The 14754-nt window shown below is 56.3% G+C and overlaps 2 protein-coding genes across 2 annotated transcripts; one reads left to right on the forward strand and one right to left on the reverse strand.

Moving 5' to 3' along the window:
- Window positions 1-8850: 8850 nt before the first annotated feature.
- On the forward strand, window positions 8851-12065 carry LOC112590166 (uncharacterized). The gene is made up of 2 exons (XM_025305963.1): window positions 8851-9408; window positions 12054-12065. Exons 1-2 carry the CDS (start codon window positions 8851-8853, stop codon window positions 12063-12065), a joined length of 570 nt encoding a protein of 189 aa, XP_025161748.1.
- A 9-nt stretch (window positions 12066-12074) lies between these two features.
- On the reverse strand, window positions 12075-12521 carry LOC105184110 (uncharacterized). The gene has a single exon (XM_011142702.1). The coding sequence runs from the start codon at window positions 12519-12521 to the stop codon at window positions 12075-12077; it is 447 nt and encodes a 148-aa protein (XP_011141004.1).
- Window positions 12522-14754: the final 2233 nt, after the last annotated feature.

Genomic DNA, 14754 nt, shown 5'->3' on the forward strand with positions numbered 1-14754 from the left:
TCACATATATGTGTACGGGATGGAATTCACTATTGTCACTGATTGTAATGTACTTGTTCATGAGGTAAACAAGGCAAACTTAAATCCACGTATTGCACGATGGATCTTGTTATTACAAAATTATAAATTCAACATTGTACATAGAGCAAGCAGGAACATAGGACATGTGGATGCCTTGAGTCGTAGAATTTTATATGTAAACTCTCTTCCTCTTGAAAGAACTCTTGAGTTCAGACAATTGCAGGATGCGCGATTTAAAGATATTGCCAGGGAGTTGGAATACAAAGATAATGATAAATTCATGTTGATCGACGGATTGGTGTACCGCAAGGGGACAGAACGGTCAAGGTTCGTGATACCAGAAGCGATGGTGACCAACATTATTAGAGTATATCACGACGAAATGGCTCACTGCGGAGCCGAAAAAACTATACGGGGTATTACCTATTGGTTCCCCTCGTTGCGTAAACGCGTTTTCTCCTACATTTCGAACTGTTTGACATGCTTGACGGCGAACTCATCTACAAATGTAAAGGAAGGAGCAATGCAGGTCGGGCCCAGTGCTAAACGACCGTTAGATCAATTTTGTGTAGATCACTTTGGGCCTCTTCAAAAGACTGAAGACAATTTTTAATATGTAGCCGTGGTCGTGGACGTCTTTACGAAATACACATGGCTTTTCCCATCCCAATCCACAGGCACGAAAGAAATCGAAGATCAACTGAGTATGTTGTTTACCGTGCTTGGCAAGCCCAAAGAATTAATTTCCGATAAGGGAGTTGCGTTTACGTCGAAAGAATTCGCTTTCTTTCTTGAACAAAATAAAATAACACACCGGAAAATCGCCGTCGCGTCACCGTGGGCGAACGGCATGGTAGAGCGCGTAAATAGATTTCTAAAGAGCTCTCTAACCAAAGCGGCAGGTGATGCGGGTAAATGGAAGGAAGTACTTCCATTAGTACACTATGTTATTAATAACACTGTACAATCCACGGTCGAGTCAACACCCAGTAAATTATTGTTAGGACTAGATCAACGAGAATCTTGATGAACGCCTACGAGATTTTGTAAAAGCGTGGATAGGTTTCGAAAACGATTTTGATGCAGATCGAGCATTTGCACGAGACTTAGCAGTCCAAGCGGCGGAAAAAGTTAAAAATTATAATAAAAATTATTACAACAGCCGACACAAGAAGCCGATTAAGTATAATAAAGGTGCCTATGTATTGATACGCAATTTGCAGATAAAGCCAGGAGTGAACCGAAAATTGAAGCCGGGTTACCGGGGCCCATACATGGTGGCGAAGGTTTTAGACCGCAATCGATACGTCATACAGGACATTCCCGGTTTTAACATCAAGCCCAGACCACTCAATACAATAATGTCACCCGACAAATTGAAGTTTTGGATCAAGCCCATCACGCCGGACTAAAGCGTTTCCTTGTTGCGCAGCGGCGAATAGAGGATAGTCTCTTACTTTTATTATTTTTGTATATAACTAGCGCTATTGTATCATTTATTGAAAGCAATCAAAGGTATGAGTTCCTTTTAGTATAGTTTAGATTAAGTCGTGCGAGGAGCGTATTTTTGTATCGGGTTGAGATTAATTTGGGCGGCGAAAATGATTTTTATTTTTATTGTTGTGGAAATATTGTCCGAATACGGATGTAAGGAAATTCGGGGACGAATTGAGTTGCAGGCTTTTTTTTTTTTGACGAGGAAGAAATCCATCATGGATGCCCTGACTCTCGGGGAAGGGGCAGGGTTATGCCGAACTCCTATCGGCTAAAACCTCCCCGGGTGGCGCTGCGAAAGGACTTGGATCGGGGCCCCGGTGCCTACGTAACTGCAATCGGGGCCTCGAATCCAGATGCACGATTTTCGTCATTTCCCCGAGGGGTGCTGGGACATGGGGGAGCGAGCCGAGGCTCATCCTCAACCACCGCTCCCCCTGCACCCCTCACGTCCCGCCTCTGTGGCTGGGAAGGGGGAAGCCGGCCAAATAGCCTGCGCTTCAAACCGCCGTTCCCAGCCAGACGGGACGCCGCCAATACATTGATGTGCGACCGGTCGATCCACCTTCTCGACCAGTCGCCCTATGTCTGGAGGAGTTAATTGGGGTACTGGGAATCCCCGCCCAGTACCCAACCCTCCTGCCCGGCGGTTACGGGGAATAATTTGGTCCTCTGGCCGTCGGGCACTCCCATTTCCCTGTAAGGGAGAAATAGGGAGGAGTTTTTTGTAAACCGCTCCCTATATGCCCATATGTATAATGGGTCTTGACTAGGAGGAAAGGTGCTTTTGATGGTAGTAACGCCACCATCACACTCTCTCCCTCCTTACTATCATCCTACTCCGGCACGAGGGGTCGGTGGACGTCGGAGAGAAGGAGGAGAAGGAGAACACTTCCTGTTCTCCCTCCTCTCCATGTTCCTTCTACCGCCGTGGGTGAGGCAGTTGGCGGTGATGTTGCCACCATTGCTGGCGTCACCACTCCTCTCCTGGACAACCTTCTTGCTCCGGTATCCCTTGATGCCCTATGGTGGACAACTCGGGGCGTCCCTGGAGCCCTTCCTCGTGGTGATGGTGGCACCCTTGGAGGGGGAGGAGCAGGTTGAGGGGGTGGGGATGGTGGATTTACCATTCTTCTTAAAGGCTCCTCGGAGGAGGAGTCCATGTCCCCCTCCCTGCTCCTACTCCTCCCCGTCCTCTAGCGGCTGTGACGCTTCCTCCTCCTCTGCCGTCAGCCGCGCCCCTCCGCCTGTCGGCGGATTTCCTCCGCAGCCTCCTTCTGTGAGACAACCGCTTCACAGAAGGAGGCGAATGCATCCCATTTCTTCTCTCTCCCCACTATGTTCCTCAGAACTGCGGGGAGCGAGAGATCGTACTCCACTTCCCTGACCACGACTCCGTGCTCTGCCACCCAGGCTGGGCAGTCCTGTAGGGTGTGTTACGCGGAGTCGTGGTCGTTCTCGCAGTGGTGACAGTGCGTTGTATGCTCCTTTCCAATCCTGCACAGGTACTCAACGAAACACCCATGTCCGGTGAGCACCTGTGCCATTCTAAAGATCAGGGTCCCGTGTGCCCTGCCTACTCACTCTTGCAGGCAGGGCTGGACGGCCTCGACAGTCCTCCCATACCTGGCGTTTGCCATAAACTCCTGCCATCTCTGGAGGAGGAGCTGTAGAGCCTGGTGCTTCATTCTTCGTAACGCCCCGGCGAGCGCTACGTCAACCCCCCTATCCTTACAAGCTCCCGCTTTCTGTAGTACATATTGCGGTATATCAGGGCTAAGAATTCGAGAGGGGGCATGCTCGCTAGGGCTGTCGCCGCCACGTGGGATACCGTCCGGTAACAATGGGCGACCCTGACCGCCAATGCCCTGTTCGCCTTTCGCAAAAGCACTTGTAACGGACGGCCAGATCCTCGGCCCAGATCGGTGCTTCATACAGAGCCACCGAGTTTAGTACCCCAGCGTGGAGGCGACGGGCCTTCCAGTCCGGTCCCCCGACGTGGGGCATTATCCTGCCCAAGTTGACTGAGATTACTCCCAGCCGGGGGACCAGACGACTCACATGTTTCTTAAAGCACCGTGCCGTCCAAGATGAGGCCCAGATACTTCATCTGGGCCTCTGTCGGGACCCTGACTCTTCCCACGCGGATCTGGGCCTGGGGCGGCTTTCTTCCCTTTTTTGAGTTGCAGGCTTTTTTCTTTTACGAGGAAATCCATCATGGATACCCTGACCCTCGGGGAAGGGCCAGGGTTATGCTGGACTCCTACCGGCTAAAACCTCCCCGGGTGGCACTGCGAAGGGACTAACCACAGGGCCCCGGTGCCTACGTGACTGCTATCGGGGCCCCGAGTCCAGGCATGCTGCCATCTTTCCCTGAGGAGTGGAGGGAGGGGGGAAGTGGAGCCTAAGCTCCTCTTCGACCGCTGCTACCCCTCCACCCCTCACGCCCCGTCCGTATGGCTGGGAAGGGGGAAGCTGGCCCTTAGACCCGCTTCTACCTCCGTTTCCGGCCGGACAGGGCGCCGCCATATTGTCGTTGTGCAACTGATTGACCCACCGTACCTACCAGCCGCCCTACGTTTGGAGGGTTTGGCTGGGACACTGGGAACCCCCGCCCAGTGCCCCACCCTTCTGCCCGGCGGTTATGAGGGGAATTATCTTATCCTCTAGCCGCCAGGCCCATCTGCCTATGTGAGGCGAGGGGAATCTACTACCCCCTCCTCTTCCAACCCACCTATAGTGGGTTTTAAAAACTAGGGGGGAGAGAGAGATGTCTCAGAGGTGATTCATCACCCTCTTCTCTGCCCCCTTATTATCATCCGACCCCCATTCTTGGGACTGGCGGATATCTGGGGGCTGAGAAACAGCCCTCCTTCCTTTTCCTCTCCTCGCCGGAGCGCGGGGCATCATTACCGGTGCCCCTCTTCCTGCCAGTCGTGGTGCCCCCCCTGCATTGTTGTTTTCCGGTGGGGGGGCATCCCGACGTTATACGGGTATCCTTCTCCGAGGTAACGGAGGTGGGGCGGGTGGTGCAATCATCCTCCTAACTGTATCTTCTTCTGAGGAGTCAGCGTCCTCCTCCCTGCTCCTACTCCTCGAGCCGCGTCTCAGCCGGCGTTGCGCTCTTCCTCTCTGTCGCTGGCCCCGACCCTCCGCCTGTCTGCAGATTTCCTCCGTAGCCTCCTTCTGCGAGATGACTACCTCACAAAAGGAGGCGAATATTCCCCATTTCCTTTCACACCCTACTATAGCGTTAACTATCGCAGGGAGTGAGAGGTTATTCCCTATTTCCCGGGTCAAGACTCCGCGCTCCTCCGCCCATGCCGGACAATCCTGGAGGGTGTGCTGCGTGGAGACGTGACCATGATCGCAATGGTGGCAGTGCGCTGTGCGTTACTTACCGATCCTGCACAGGTTTTCACCGAAACATCCGTGTCCGGTGAGTACCTGCGTCATCCTGAATGTCAAAATCCCATGTGCCCTGTCCACCCAATCGGGTAGACAGAGGTGGACGGCCTGGACAATCCTCCTCCCGTATCTGGCATTCGCCAGAAATCTCTGCCATCTTTGGAGAAGAACCTGCCGAGCCTGGTGCTTCATGCGTCGCATGGCTTCGGCGAGCGCCTCGCCTGCATCCTCTGTTCGTAGGAGCTCCCCCCTCCTCACGTACATAGAACAGTACATGAGGGCGAGGAGCTCCAGGGGAGGCATGCCTGTCAGAGCCGTCTCCGCCACGTGGGATACTGTTCAATACCCTGACCAGGATGATCCTGACCGCCACCGTCCTGTGCGCCTTGCGCAATAGCGCTTGCACTGGACGGCTGACGGCCAAGACCTCCACCCATATCGGAGCTCCATAAAGAGCCACCGAATTTAGTATCCCAGCGTGGAGGCGACGAGCCTTCCATTCTGGTCCCCCGATATTGGGCATTAATCTGCCCAAATTGGCAGAAACCACTTTTAATCGGGGGACCAGACGGCCAAAATGCTCCTTGAAGCACCAGGTGCCGTCCAAGGTGAGGCCCAGATACTTTATCTGGGCCTCTATTGGGGCCCTGATCTTTCCCACCCGTAGCTGGGCCTGGGGTGGCTTCATCCCTTTTCTGTGAAAGAAAATTGCCTCAGTTTTTCTTTCAGCCACCGTCAAGCCCAGTCTACGGATGGCACGTACAGCGCCTGCCACCGCGATATTCGCCATCCTTATGTCGTTCCCGCAGTCATCCCCCCCGGCCAGTATCAGCGTGTCGTCCGCCTAACATATCATGCTGCAACCGGGAGGAGGACAGTTCGGAGGACTGAGTTGTACCCGAGGTTCCAGAGTAGGGGGTCCAAAACAGACCCCTGAGGAACCCCGCAACTCATCCCCCTCTCACGTACTTTGCCGTCGGCGTCCTTTCAACTTAGACGCCGACCCCGGAAGTAATCCTCGATAACGGCCATGAGGTAGAGTGGGAAGCGGAAAAAGATCCTCATCGCCTCCACCACCTTACCCCAGGGCAGGGTGTTGAATGCATTGGCTATATCTAATGAGACAGCCACTGCCACCTCGCCCTCCTGCACGATGGCCTCCGAGAGGGTCCGTAAGCGCAGAATTGTGTCCACAATGGACCTTCCCTCCCAGAAGCCATATTGGCCGCTATCGAGGTCTGGAACTTCCCGGGATATATGCTCCATGAGGCGGGCAGCTATGACACGCTTAAAAGCTTGCCCGCCTCATCGAGGAGACATATGAGCCGGTACACAGAGGGGGAGTCCTCTGGTTTGCCCTCTTTTCGGAGGAGGACCACATTGGCCCTCCCCCAGACTGGGGGGAACCTACCTTCCCTAAGGGCTTCGGAGAAAAACCTCAAGCCTACCATTTATATACCCCGAGGCCAGGGTAAGGACTCTGCTGGGGATATCGTCTGGTCCAGGGGTCTTACGGCTTTTGACCCTTTTCATAACCCCGGCCACCTCCTCCTCAGTGACCCCGGAATCTCCCCCTGTTGTTCGGGGGTAGGTGCTCTATACGGGCTAATGGAACTCCCCTCCCTAACTAGGAAGAGGGTCCCCATGACCCGCTCAAAGAACCGGGGATCAAGCGTCTCCGTTAGCGGGGGCGCCCATGGCTTTAGTTTCTTCATGACCATTTTATACGGGCGCCCCCACGAATCCGCATCCAACGACTGGAGGAGGGTGTCCCACCCTTTTCCCTGGCCGCCCCTATGGCATCACTCAGTGCCGCAGCAGCCTTACAAAAATCAAACCGGGCGGCCAGGACGGCCTCGGGGTCTGAGTCCGGATCATTCCGGACTCTCCTAAATACCCGTCTGAGGTGGATTGACTTCTGCTTGAGGTCGGCGATGTTGTCAGTCCACCACCAGATGGATTTTTTGGGGCAGGACCTAACTCTGGGCCTCCCCCGTGGGTGCCACCTTGTCGTGGTGGGGGAGCTTGCGTGTCCCGATGATGTACAGGGCTGTACCGGCGGGGGTTTCTACCCCTGGCAGGTTCTATCATGACGGGGTGGCCTGTACAGAGGTACCAGACTAAGAGCGTCCATAACACTCCTGGATGGGCAGCTGCCTCCAGGTTTTAACAGAGTCTGGAGAGTCCCATTCGTGGGGCCCAAAGGACCTTACTACGCGGGCAGAACGGGCTCGTGAGCCGGGTGAAGGCAACCGTTCTAGGGGAAGGAAAACCCTGATTGCAAACCCGTACTTGTCAGGACGTATAACCTGACACAATTGCGAGGGGTCAGGGTGCTTTGGCACTCTGGTACAGGGGACTCAGGCAACCCCGGCAGACCTTAGCCTATCACCCGTAGCCTACCACCGTAACCCTAGGTCATGTCTCTGGGGCCGGGGGTCTTGCCTTAATTGGCCGGACCGCGAGGCGGGTCCTCTATAAAACACCACGTAATCCTACGGTTGAGGCATGCCACGCTTATGGGATGAATGGCAGGTGCGTGACCTGTCGCTAGTGGTTCCTCACCTTGGGCACCTGGCGAACGCAAGGGACACGCTAGCCTTACCCCGGGTAATGCGGGGGCTCTACCTGGGGTCGACGCCCACTTCCCGCCATACTCGTGGGACTTAATATGAGATCTCCAATAAACAAAAAACCAATCTTCTCCGAGTATTCGGACTCAGAGTCCCGAAAAGGCGGGTGTAGCAACCCGTCTAAGGGTCCACCACCTGTTTCGGCGGGTGATTTTTCGACAGAGGAACAGAGAGGAGCGAGGATGGGCAGAGATCTGCCGCCGGGTGCCATCTTCCCTCCCCCCGGGGAGAGAGAGCATATGGATCCCGGAGGAATAGCCTCCGCGAGGCCATCTACCGAGGGTTATAGTCCATCCCCCTCAACGGCTACCGAGGATAGTAGCCGGGACTACCGTCCTCACCGGAGGGTTGGTAGGGTGAGCTCTCCGCGTAGGATAACGAGAGCGGCCACCCAACGTGGGACAGGCATGTCCCTGGGGTCCGGGGTCCCCGCTGGCCAGGAGAAGCCGGTACCAGAGGCCAACAAGCCCGGCCCCACGAAGAAGCAGAAAGAGTCTGCCCCCAATGAAAACGGGGAGCCACAAGGGGCCAACAGGGGGAAGGAAGGTCTGGGGGCCGGGGAGAGAGAGGGGATGTCGGGGGCGAGAATCGCAGGGCCGGTTGTCGTCACCGACGTACTCCTCTCCCAGGGATCCAGATATCAGGTCCGGAGGGCAGGGGAAAAGACAACGCTGCTACCAACGGGTGCCAACCAGAGGAACAGCGGCGCTGTCACAGGAACGAAGAGAATGAGGCCCCCAACTAGTGGAGGATCCACGTCGGCGGCCGAAATCATGGAGGGCCCGGTCCCAGCCCTTATACCATCCGTAAGTGGTAGGGGAAGACCGGCCATGACCAGCAAAGGGGTTGGCCTGAAGGAGAGGAGAGAGAAGGAGGCGATGGAAAAGAGAGAGGAGCGCCTCAAGATGCTAGAGAAGGAGGCGTGGAGCCTCCTCGAAAGGGGGCTCCTACACACGCTGACGGACAAGCGCCCGGCGGAACTAATGTTCAGAGACGCCTCCTCTCTGAATCTTATCAGGGGGGCGGGTGCAGCGGATCTGGTCGATGAGGTGGGACGGGCCTTGGAGGCGGTAAAATTGGTGGCGGTTCGCTCAAACAACTTGAAGGGGACATTCATCGACCTGTTTAACCGGGCTGCTGCCACTATCCGGGCAACAATGACGACACTGATCGCCAGAACCAGGCTGCTGTCCTTGTGGCCACCTGGCACATAGAGCCAGGTGAGTGGGACCCCGACCTCCTAGATGGGGTCGGGGAGATAACGGGGATAGAAGCGTCGGCATGCGACGCCGTGATGCCCCGTTCCCAACCCCGTCGGCGCCGGGCGGCGTATTGGTGGTCGGAGGACATTGCAGTACTCCGCAGTGCCTCCGACCGCGCCAGAAGGGCGTACACGCGCGCCCGGCGACAAGATGGGGATGCCACAAGGGCAAAGGAGGACTACCTTGCCGCCAGGGTAGTCCTCAAAAAAACCATAAAAAAGGCCAAGCGGGAAGCCTGGGAGCAATTGGTGAGCTCCCTGGATGATGATCCGTGGGGGCGCCCATACAAGAGGACGATGGAGAAGATCCGTCTTTGGACGCCCCCACAAACGGGGACGTTGGACCCCCAGGCCCTTGATAGGCTCCTGGACGCCCTCTTTCCGAGGGCGGAAGGGGGCCCTCCAGTGATCCCTTCCCCAGAGATGGGGGAGGGAGACTGGGACGAGGGCCTGGAGATCACTACAGAGGAACTCGCCAAGGCCTGGAGAAAGCTCGGTGGTAAGGGCAAATCCCCTGGCCCCGATGCGATTCCGGGCCGCACCTGGGCTCTCGCGTTGGCCGAAGGGGACCTGTCCGCAGCCACCTGCAGGGTAGTGACAGGATGCCTCAGCGAGGGGGTCTTCCCCCCAGAGTGGAGGGGGGCCAAGTTGGCCCTCCTCCCGAAGGAGGGCAAGGAGCCCGGTAGTGCGTCAGCCTACAGGCCGATCTGCCTGCTGGACGAGGCGGGCAAGATGCTGGAGCGCATCATCGCGGACCGCCTCGTCCAGCACATGTCCTCGAGTGGGCTGAACTTCCACGACCGCCAATACGGGTTCAGGCCCGGACGATCCACGCTGGATGCTATCCAGTGGGTCCGGGACCTGAGGGGCGGGGTGTTGTTGGCGGTGTCGTTAGACATTAAAAATGCCTTCAACACCCTGCCCTGGCGATAGATAGGACGGGCCCTCGAGCACTTCGAGGTGCCCGCCTATCTCCAGCGGATAATGTCCGCCTACTTCGGGGACAGAGACCTCGCCTTCACCAAGGAAGGCGGGGTTCAAGGCTGGCGCACTATGGAGCGCGGTGTCCCGCAGGGGTCGGTGCTCGGCTTCCTGCTATGGGACATCGGCTTCGACCGGGTTCTTCGCACCCCGCTCCCCGACGGCTGCCACGTCATCTGCTACGCAGACGACACGTTAAGGGTGGCCGAAGGGGAGAACTGGGCGGAGGCCCGCTTCCGCGCGGAGGTGGCAGTGGCATCGGTGGTGGGAACCACCGGAGACCTGGGTCTCAATGTGGCGGCCCTCAAGACTGAGCCGTGTTTTTTCACGACGGCAGTCGAGGGGCGCCGCCGGAGACCCAGGTCCAAGTCGATGGCGTCCACGTCCGCGTCGGGCCGACGATGAAATATCTCGGCCTGACGTTGGACAGCCGGTGATCATTCGGGCCACACTTCAGGCAGCTGGCTCCCAGGGTGCGCAAAGCCGGGCTAGCTGTGACCAGGCTGTTGCGCGCCCAGGGGGGCCCAGGATGGCAGGCTCGCCGCCTGTATGTCGGTGCGGTTCTCTCGATCGCCCTGTACGTGGCGCCTATCTGGGCTCCTCAGCTGCTGGCCGCGATGACCAAGCGGCAGATGAGGCAGGCCCTAGGTCCCTTATGATCAGGGCGATTCGGGGGTTCCGCACCGTATCATACATGGCGGCGACCACCCTGACCGGCTCCCCCTGTGGAGCTCCTAGCCGGGGAGAGGAGGATCCTCTACTGGCGGGTAGAGGAGCTCCGCGAGGGGGGAGAGCTAACGGCTAGGGGCCTGAAGGCCCTGATAACCTAGGCCAGAGATCAGACCTTGGAGCGGTGGGAAGGCTTGCTAGCCGACCCCCGAGGGTCCGGTCTCGCTACGGCCGAGGCTGTCCGCCCCTGTCTGTCAGAAATGACAGACAGGAGGGGGCGTGGAATGTCCTTCCACCTGGTGCAGGTATTGACCGGGCATGGATGCTTCGGGAGATACCTGCACCGGATAAGGAAGGAGCCCACCGCTCGGTGCCACTACTGCCCCGAGCAAGAGGACACGGTGCTGCATACCCTAGCTGTCTGCGCAGCATGGGGGGGCAGCGCCGGGGGGGGTCCTGCTCGGGGCGGTGGATTGTCGCGACGGGGAGCTCTCGCTCCCGCACCTGGTGCGAGCCATGTGCGGGAGCGAGAAAACGTGGGACACGGCGGCCTCCTGCGGGGAGGTAATCTCCCAGAAGGAGGCTGCCGAGTAGAGGCGCCGGCCTGGCAAACGCCGTCGGGGAGGACGGCCGAGCCGGCGCTCCCCTGGGGGGGGGGGATTAACAGCGGGCCCGAGGTGGCATCGGACGAGGAGAGGCCGCTGGCCTACACGGGCCGACGGCTCCCCGGCACCTCGGGCCAGGCTCCGCCACTCAGGGGGGAGTGAGGACACTACCCGCTTCCCCGAGTGATCGGATAGGGAGGAGAAGGGGAGGTGGGGAACTCGATTGGGGTCGGGCCCACCTCCCCAAAAATTCCCCCTCTCCCTTTAGGAAGGTGGGGATAAGGAGGAAGGGTGGATGTCCCCTTCCTCTAAGGTGAGACCAGAAGGCCAACCGGCTGGAATACCCGCCGGGGACTGCACCTCTCCCACTAATTCCCCGAAAGGGGAGGGGGTGCGGTACAAGGAGGCGAGGGGCTCTTGGATTAGAGCCCTGGGGCCGTGGGGTTGGGGAGGGAATGCGGGAGCAGTTCCTCTAACTCCCCTCCTCATGATCCGACAGGTAGACATCCCGCAGGGGTTTTAGTCGGCAAGAGTCCGACATAACCCCCGCCCTTCCCCAAGGGGGGGTATCCATGATGGATTTCCCCTGCGTGAACAAAAAAGAAGGACCTAACTCTGGGCATGGCTCGGTCACACGCATGTGCGATGACATCCATTATTTCCATAACCGCAGAGTTTAGGTCCTGCCCTTCCATTCGTTGTGGCCAGATGGTAGCCTCTAAGGATATTTCCAGGGCCTCCTTATCCAATTAGCTCAGGTCCCACCGCCCGTCGCGGTTCGTCTTTTCGCTGGGGCCGCAGGCTATTGGGGGTGACGGAGAGCTCCATTTCTATTAGCAAATGGTCCGATAGAACTTCCAATTCCTCCGCCACCCTCCAGATCCGCACCCGCCCCTGGGCCGCAGGGGTTGCCCATGTCAAGTCAATAATTGACTCGCTCTGCGACCCGACGAAAGTTGACTTTTCGCCCTCGTTCAACAGGTGCAGACCTAGCTCTGCGGCTCAGTTTTCAACCTCCTCTCCCCGCCTGTCACCTCGCCGGGAACCCCACAGCTCCGATTTCGCATTTAAGTCCCCGGCGATAATGACAGGCCCCGGGAGGTATCGCCTAACGGCCCTCCCTATATCTTGGAGCCTGGACCTAAAGTCTGGTAGATCCAGGCTCTTTGTTGGGGGGTAAACCCCGACCATGATCAGGGCCCCCCACCTGGCCACAACGAACCTACTCCCTTTACCTAATTGGGTTGCAGGAAGGGAGTTCTTGTTCGCCCTCCATGTGATAGCGACGGAGCCCAGTTCATCCCCGAACCATCTGGGATGGTTTTCTGGAACATAGTGGGGCTCCGCCGCTATCCCCAATTCTGCACCGCGCTCCACCATTGTATACTCAAAGAGCGGTATGGCTTGACGAGCGCGGTGCAGATTGGCTTGAAGGAGTCTGGTTGCCATTATGATTCTACGTCAACGTGTACGTCTACGTCTACTATCACTAGCTTTTCTCCAGGCTCCTCCATTCCATCGCTGTCGCTGTCTCCCGTTGGGCGAGTTCGTTTTTCTCCTCTCCTTTCGATGTCCATTCCCTCCTCTCCCTCTGATTGGGCGTTAGCGGAGGGGGGATGGGGGTCTGCTCATGTGGAAGGAGAGAAGGCTCTACTGCCATCTCTGCCTCTACTTCCTTACTTGGAGGGACAATGGGTGCGGATGGCGCTGGTGCGATCGCCTCAACGCCCCTCTGTCCTTTCTTTTGTTTCTTCTTTGGGGGATGGCAGGCAGGTCCCCCCATCCTGTGCCCCGCTGGTTGATTAGCATCAGCACATATATGACATCTAGCCTGTGCAGTGCAGTCTCTAGCCGTATGTCCTGCTACCCCGCATCTATAGCAGTTATGCCTCCTATCTACATTGTTACCACAGTTACTTTGAACGTGGCCTCTTTCAAGGTACTTATAACATTGTAGCGGCCTCGTATCTAGCAGCTCCACTCTCACTTGAGTACATCCTATGATGAGCGTTCCCTTCTCAGCGGCCTTTTTCGCTGTTACCAATGGGCATTGTATCCACAGCGATCTGAACCCGGCTGGGGTGGTCCTTATTTTCCCGGTCTTTACCTTCGTTATTCCACATCCTCCTTCTCTGGAGGCATTCAGCTACCTCGCTTTCTGTCGTCGAAATTTCAAGACCTCTCAGTCTAATCTCTCCTAACTTTTGAGGACGGTTCACCTTTGCCTTATCGGCCAATACCTCTCTCAGTTTGCCGGCGAGAAGATCCGCCTGAGCATTTCTGTTCTCCCCGGGAATCTCCAAGATCAGTGCTCCCGTGGCCCCCTGCCTGGTCCTGATCTTGGAGATTCCCAAATTGTTGATATCGATTTTCCTTTTCGCTTCAATCAACAATTCTTTATACATTCCTTTTTCGGCAGTTATGGAAATAGCTGCCATGTTCGGGACCTTCCTTCTCGGTTTCTTGCTTTCTTTCCTCTTATCACTCCCCTTCCTTACCGACTACTGAGCCTGTCTTCTTTCTTCTTTCTTTCTTTCTTTTCTTTCCTCCTTCCGCCCTACTGCTTTTACCCATTCTCCTTGTGATGCAGGGTTCTCGGTTTCTGGTCCCTGCTGTGGTAGTGCTGGGTACTCCTCCTTTGCTGGGGGCAGCGTCGGAGGTTGAGATTGAGGCTTACATCCATACTTCTTTCCCTTTGGTAGTTTGGCTGGTGGATTGCTCAACCTATCTTTGTTTCCCTTTCTCACTCTCTTTTCCCTTTGAGGCAAGGGTTTATCCACAGTTGTCTTTGCAGGTGGTCCAGCCTGTTTCTCCTTGTTCTGAAACGCTGACCATCTATTCATTGCCTCATACACCATAAAAGAGACCCTATCCTCTAAGGATCTTTCCTCTACTTGCCCTGGCATACCCTACTTTTCCAATCTGACCTTTTTGGTCAGAGAGACCTCCTCCCTTATCCTAGGGTCAGGCTTCCCAGTTGCCGTGGCCTTAGTTTCTTCCCTCGTGTCTATGGGGTGACGTATCCTGGATTTATTGCCCCATGATGCACATCAATGACACCGATGTCTTGAATTACATCCTCATCAGTATCCGCAGTAGAGGGCATTATCCTCTTTCTCATCCCCTTTCTTTATCTCCTCTTCCTTGACATACACCGGAAGTGGAGGGGGTGTTAGTGTTGATGGTGGTACATCCTTCAGTCTCCGGAGTGACTCCTTTAGTTCCTCCATTTCCTTCTTCATTTCATCCTGTAATGCACGGAGCTTCTGGTTTTCCTCGCGCAGTTCTTCGAGGATCTCCAGATTTTCACCACCCTCACCCATTGCCATTCTTTTCGACATTAATGTCGCTCCCGCTGCAATGGAGGCAGATGCCTTTCTCAACACCTTGACATACGTCTCTTTTAAGTTCTTTGATCGAAGTGCGATGCCCAGTACTTGTGTGGCCGCTTCTAGGACCGACGCAGTCACATCGTTCAAGGGAGCTTCCATAAGGTGCACAATCATATCCTTTACATCCTTTTTGTATTTGCGGTTGTCATGAAGATCCGCAAGTGTCTCCATGGGGTTCTCCATGGCCAGCAGCAGGTCTTCTTCCTCTTTCGTTTTGAGGAAATCCTCCTTTTTTGCGATGAAAATCTTTTTCTTCACGTATTCGCCAGTGGTTGTGGGCCTTCCTCTTT

This window comes from Harpegnathos saltator, unplaced genomic scaffold, assembly GCF_003227715.2.
Source record: "Harpegnathos saltator strain DR-91 unplaced genomic scaffold, Hsal_v8.6 scaffold74, whole genome shotgun sequence".
Lineage (NCBI taxonomy): Eukaryota > Metazoa > Arthropoda > Insecta > Hymenoptera > Formicidae > Harpegnathos > Harpegnathos saltator.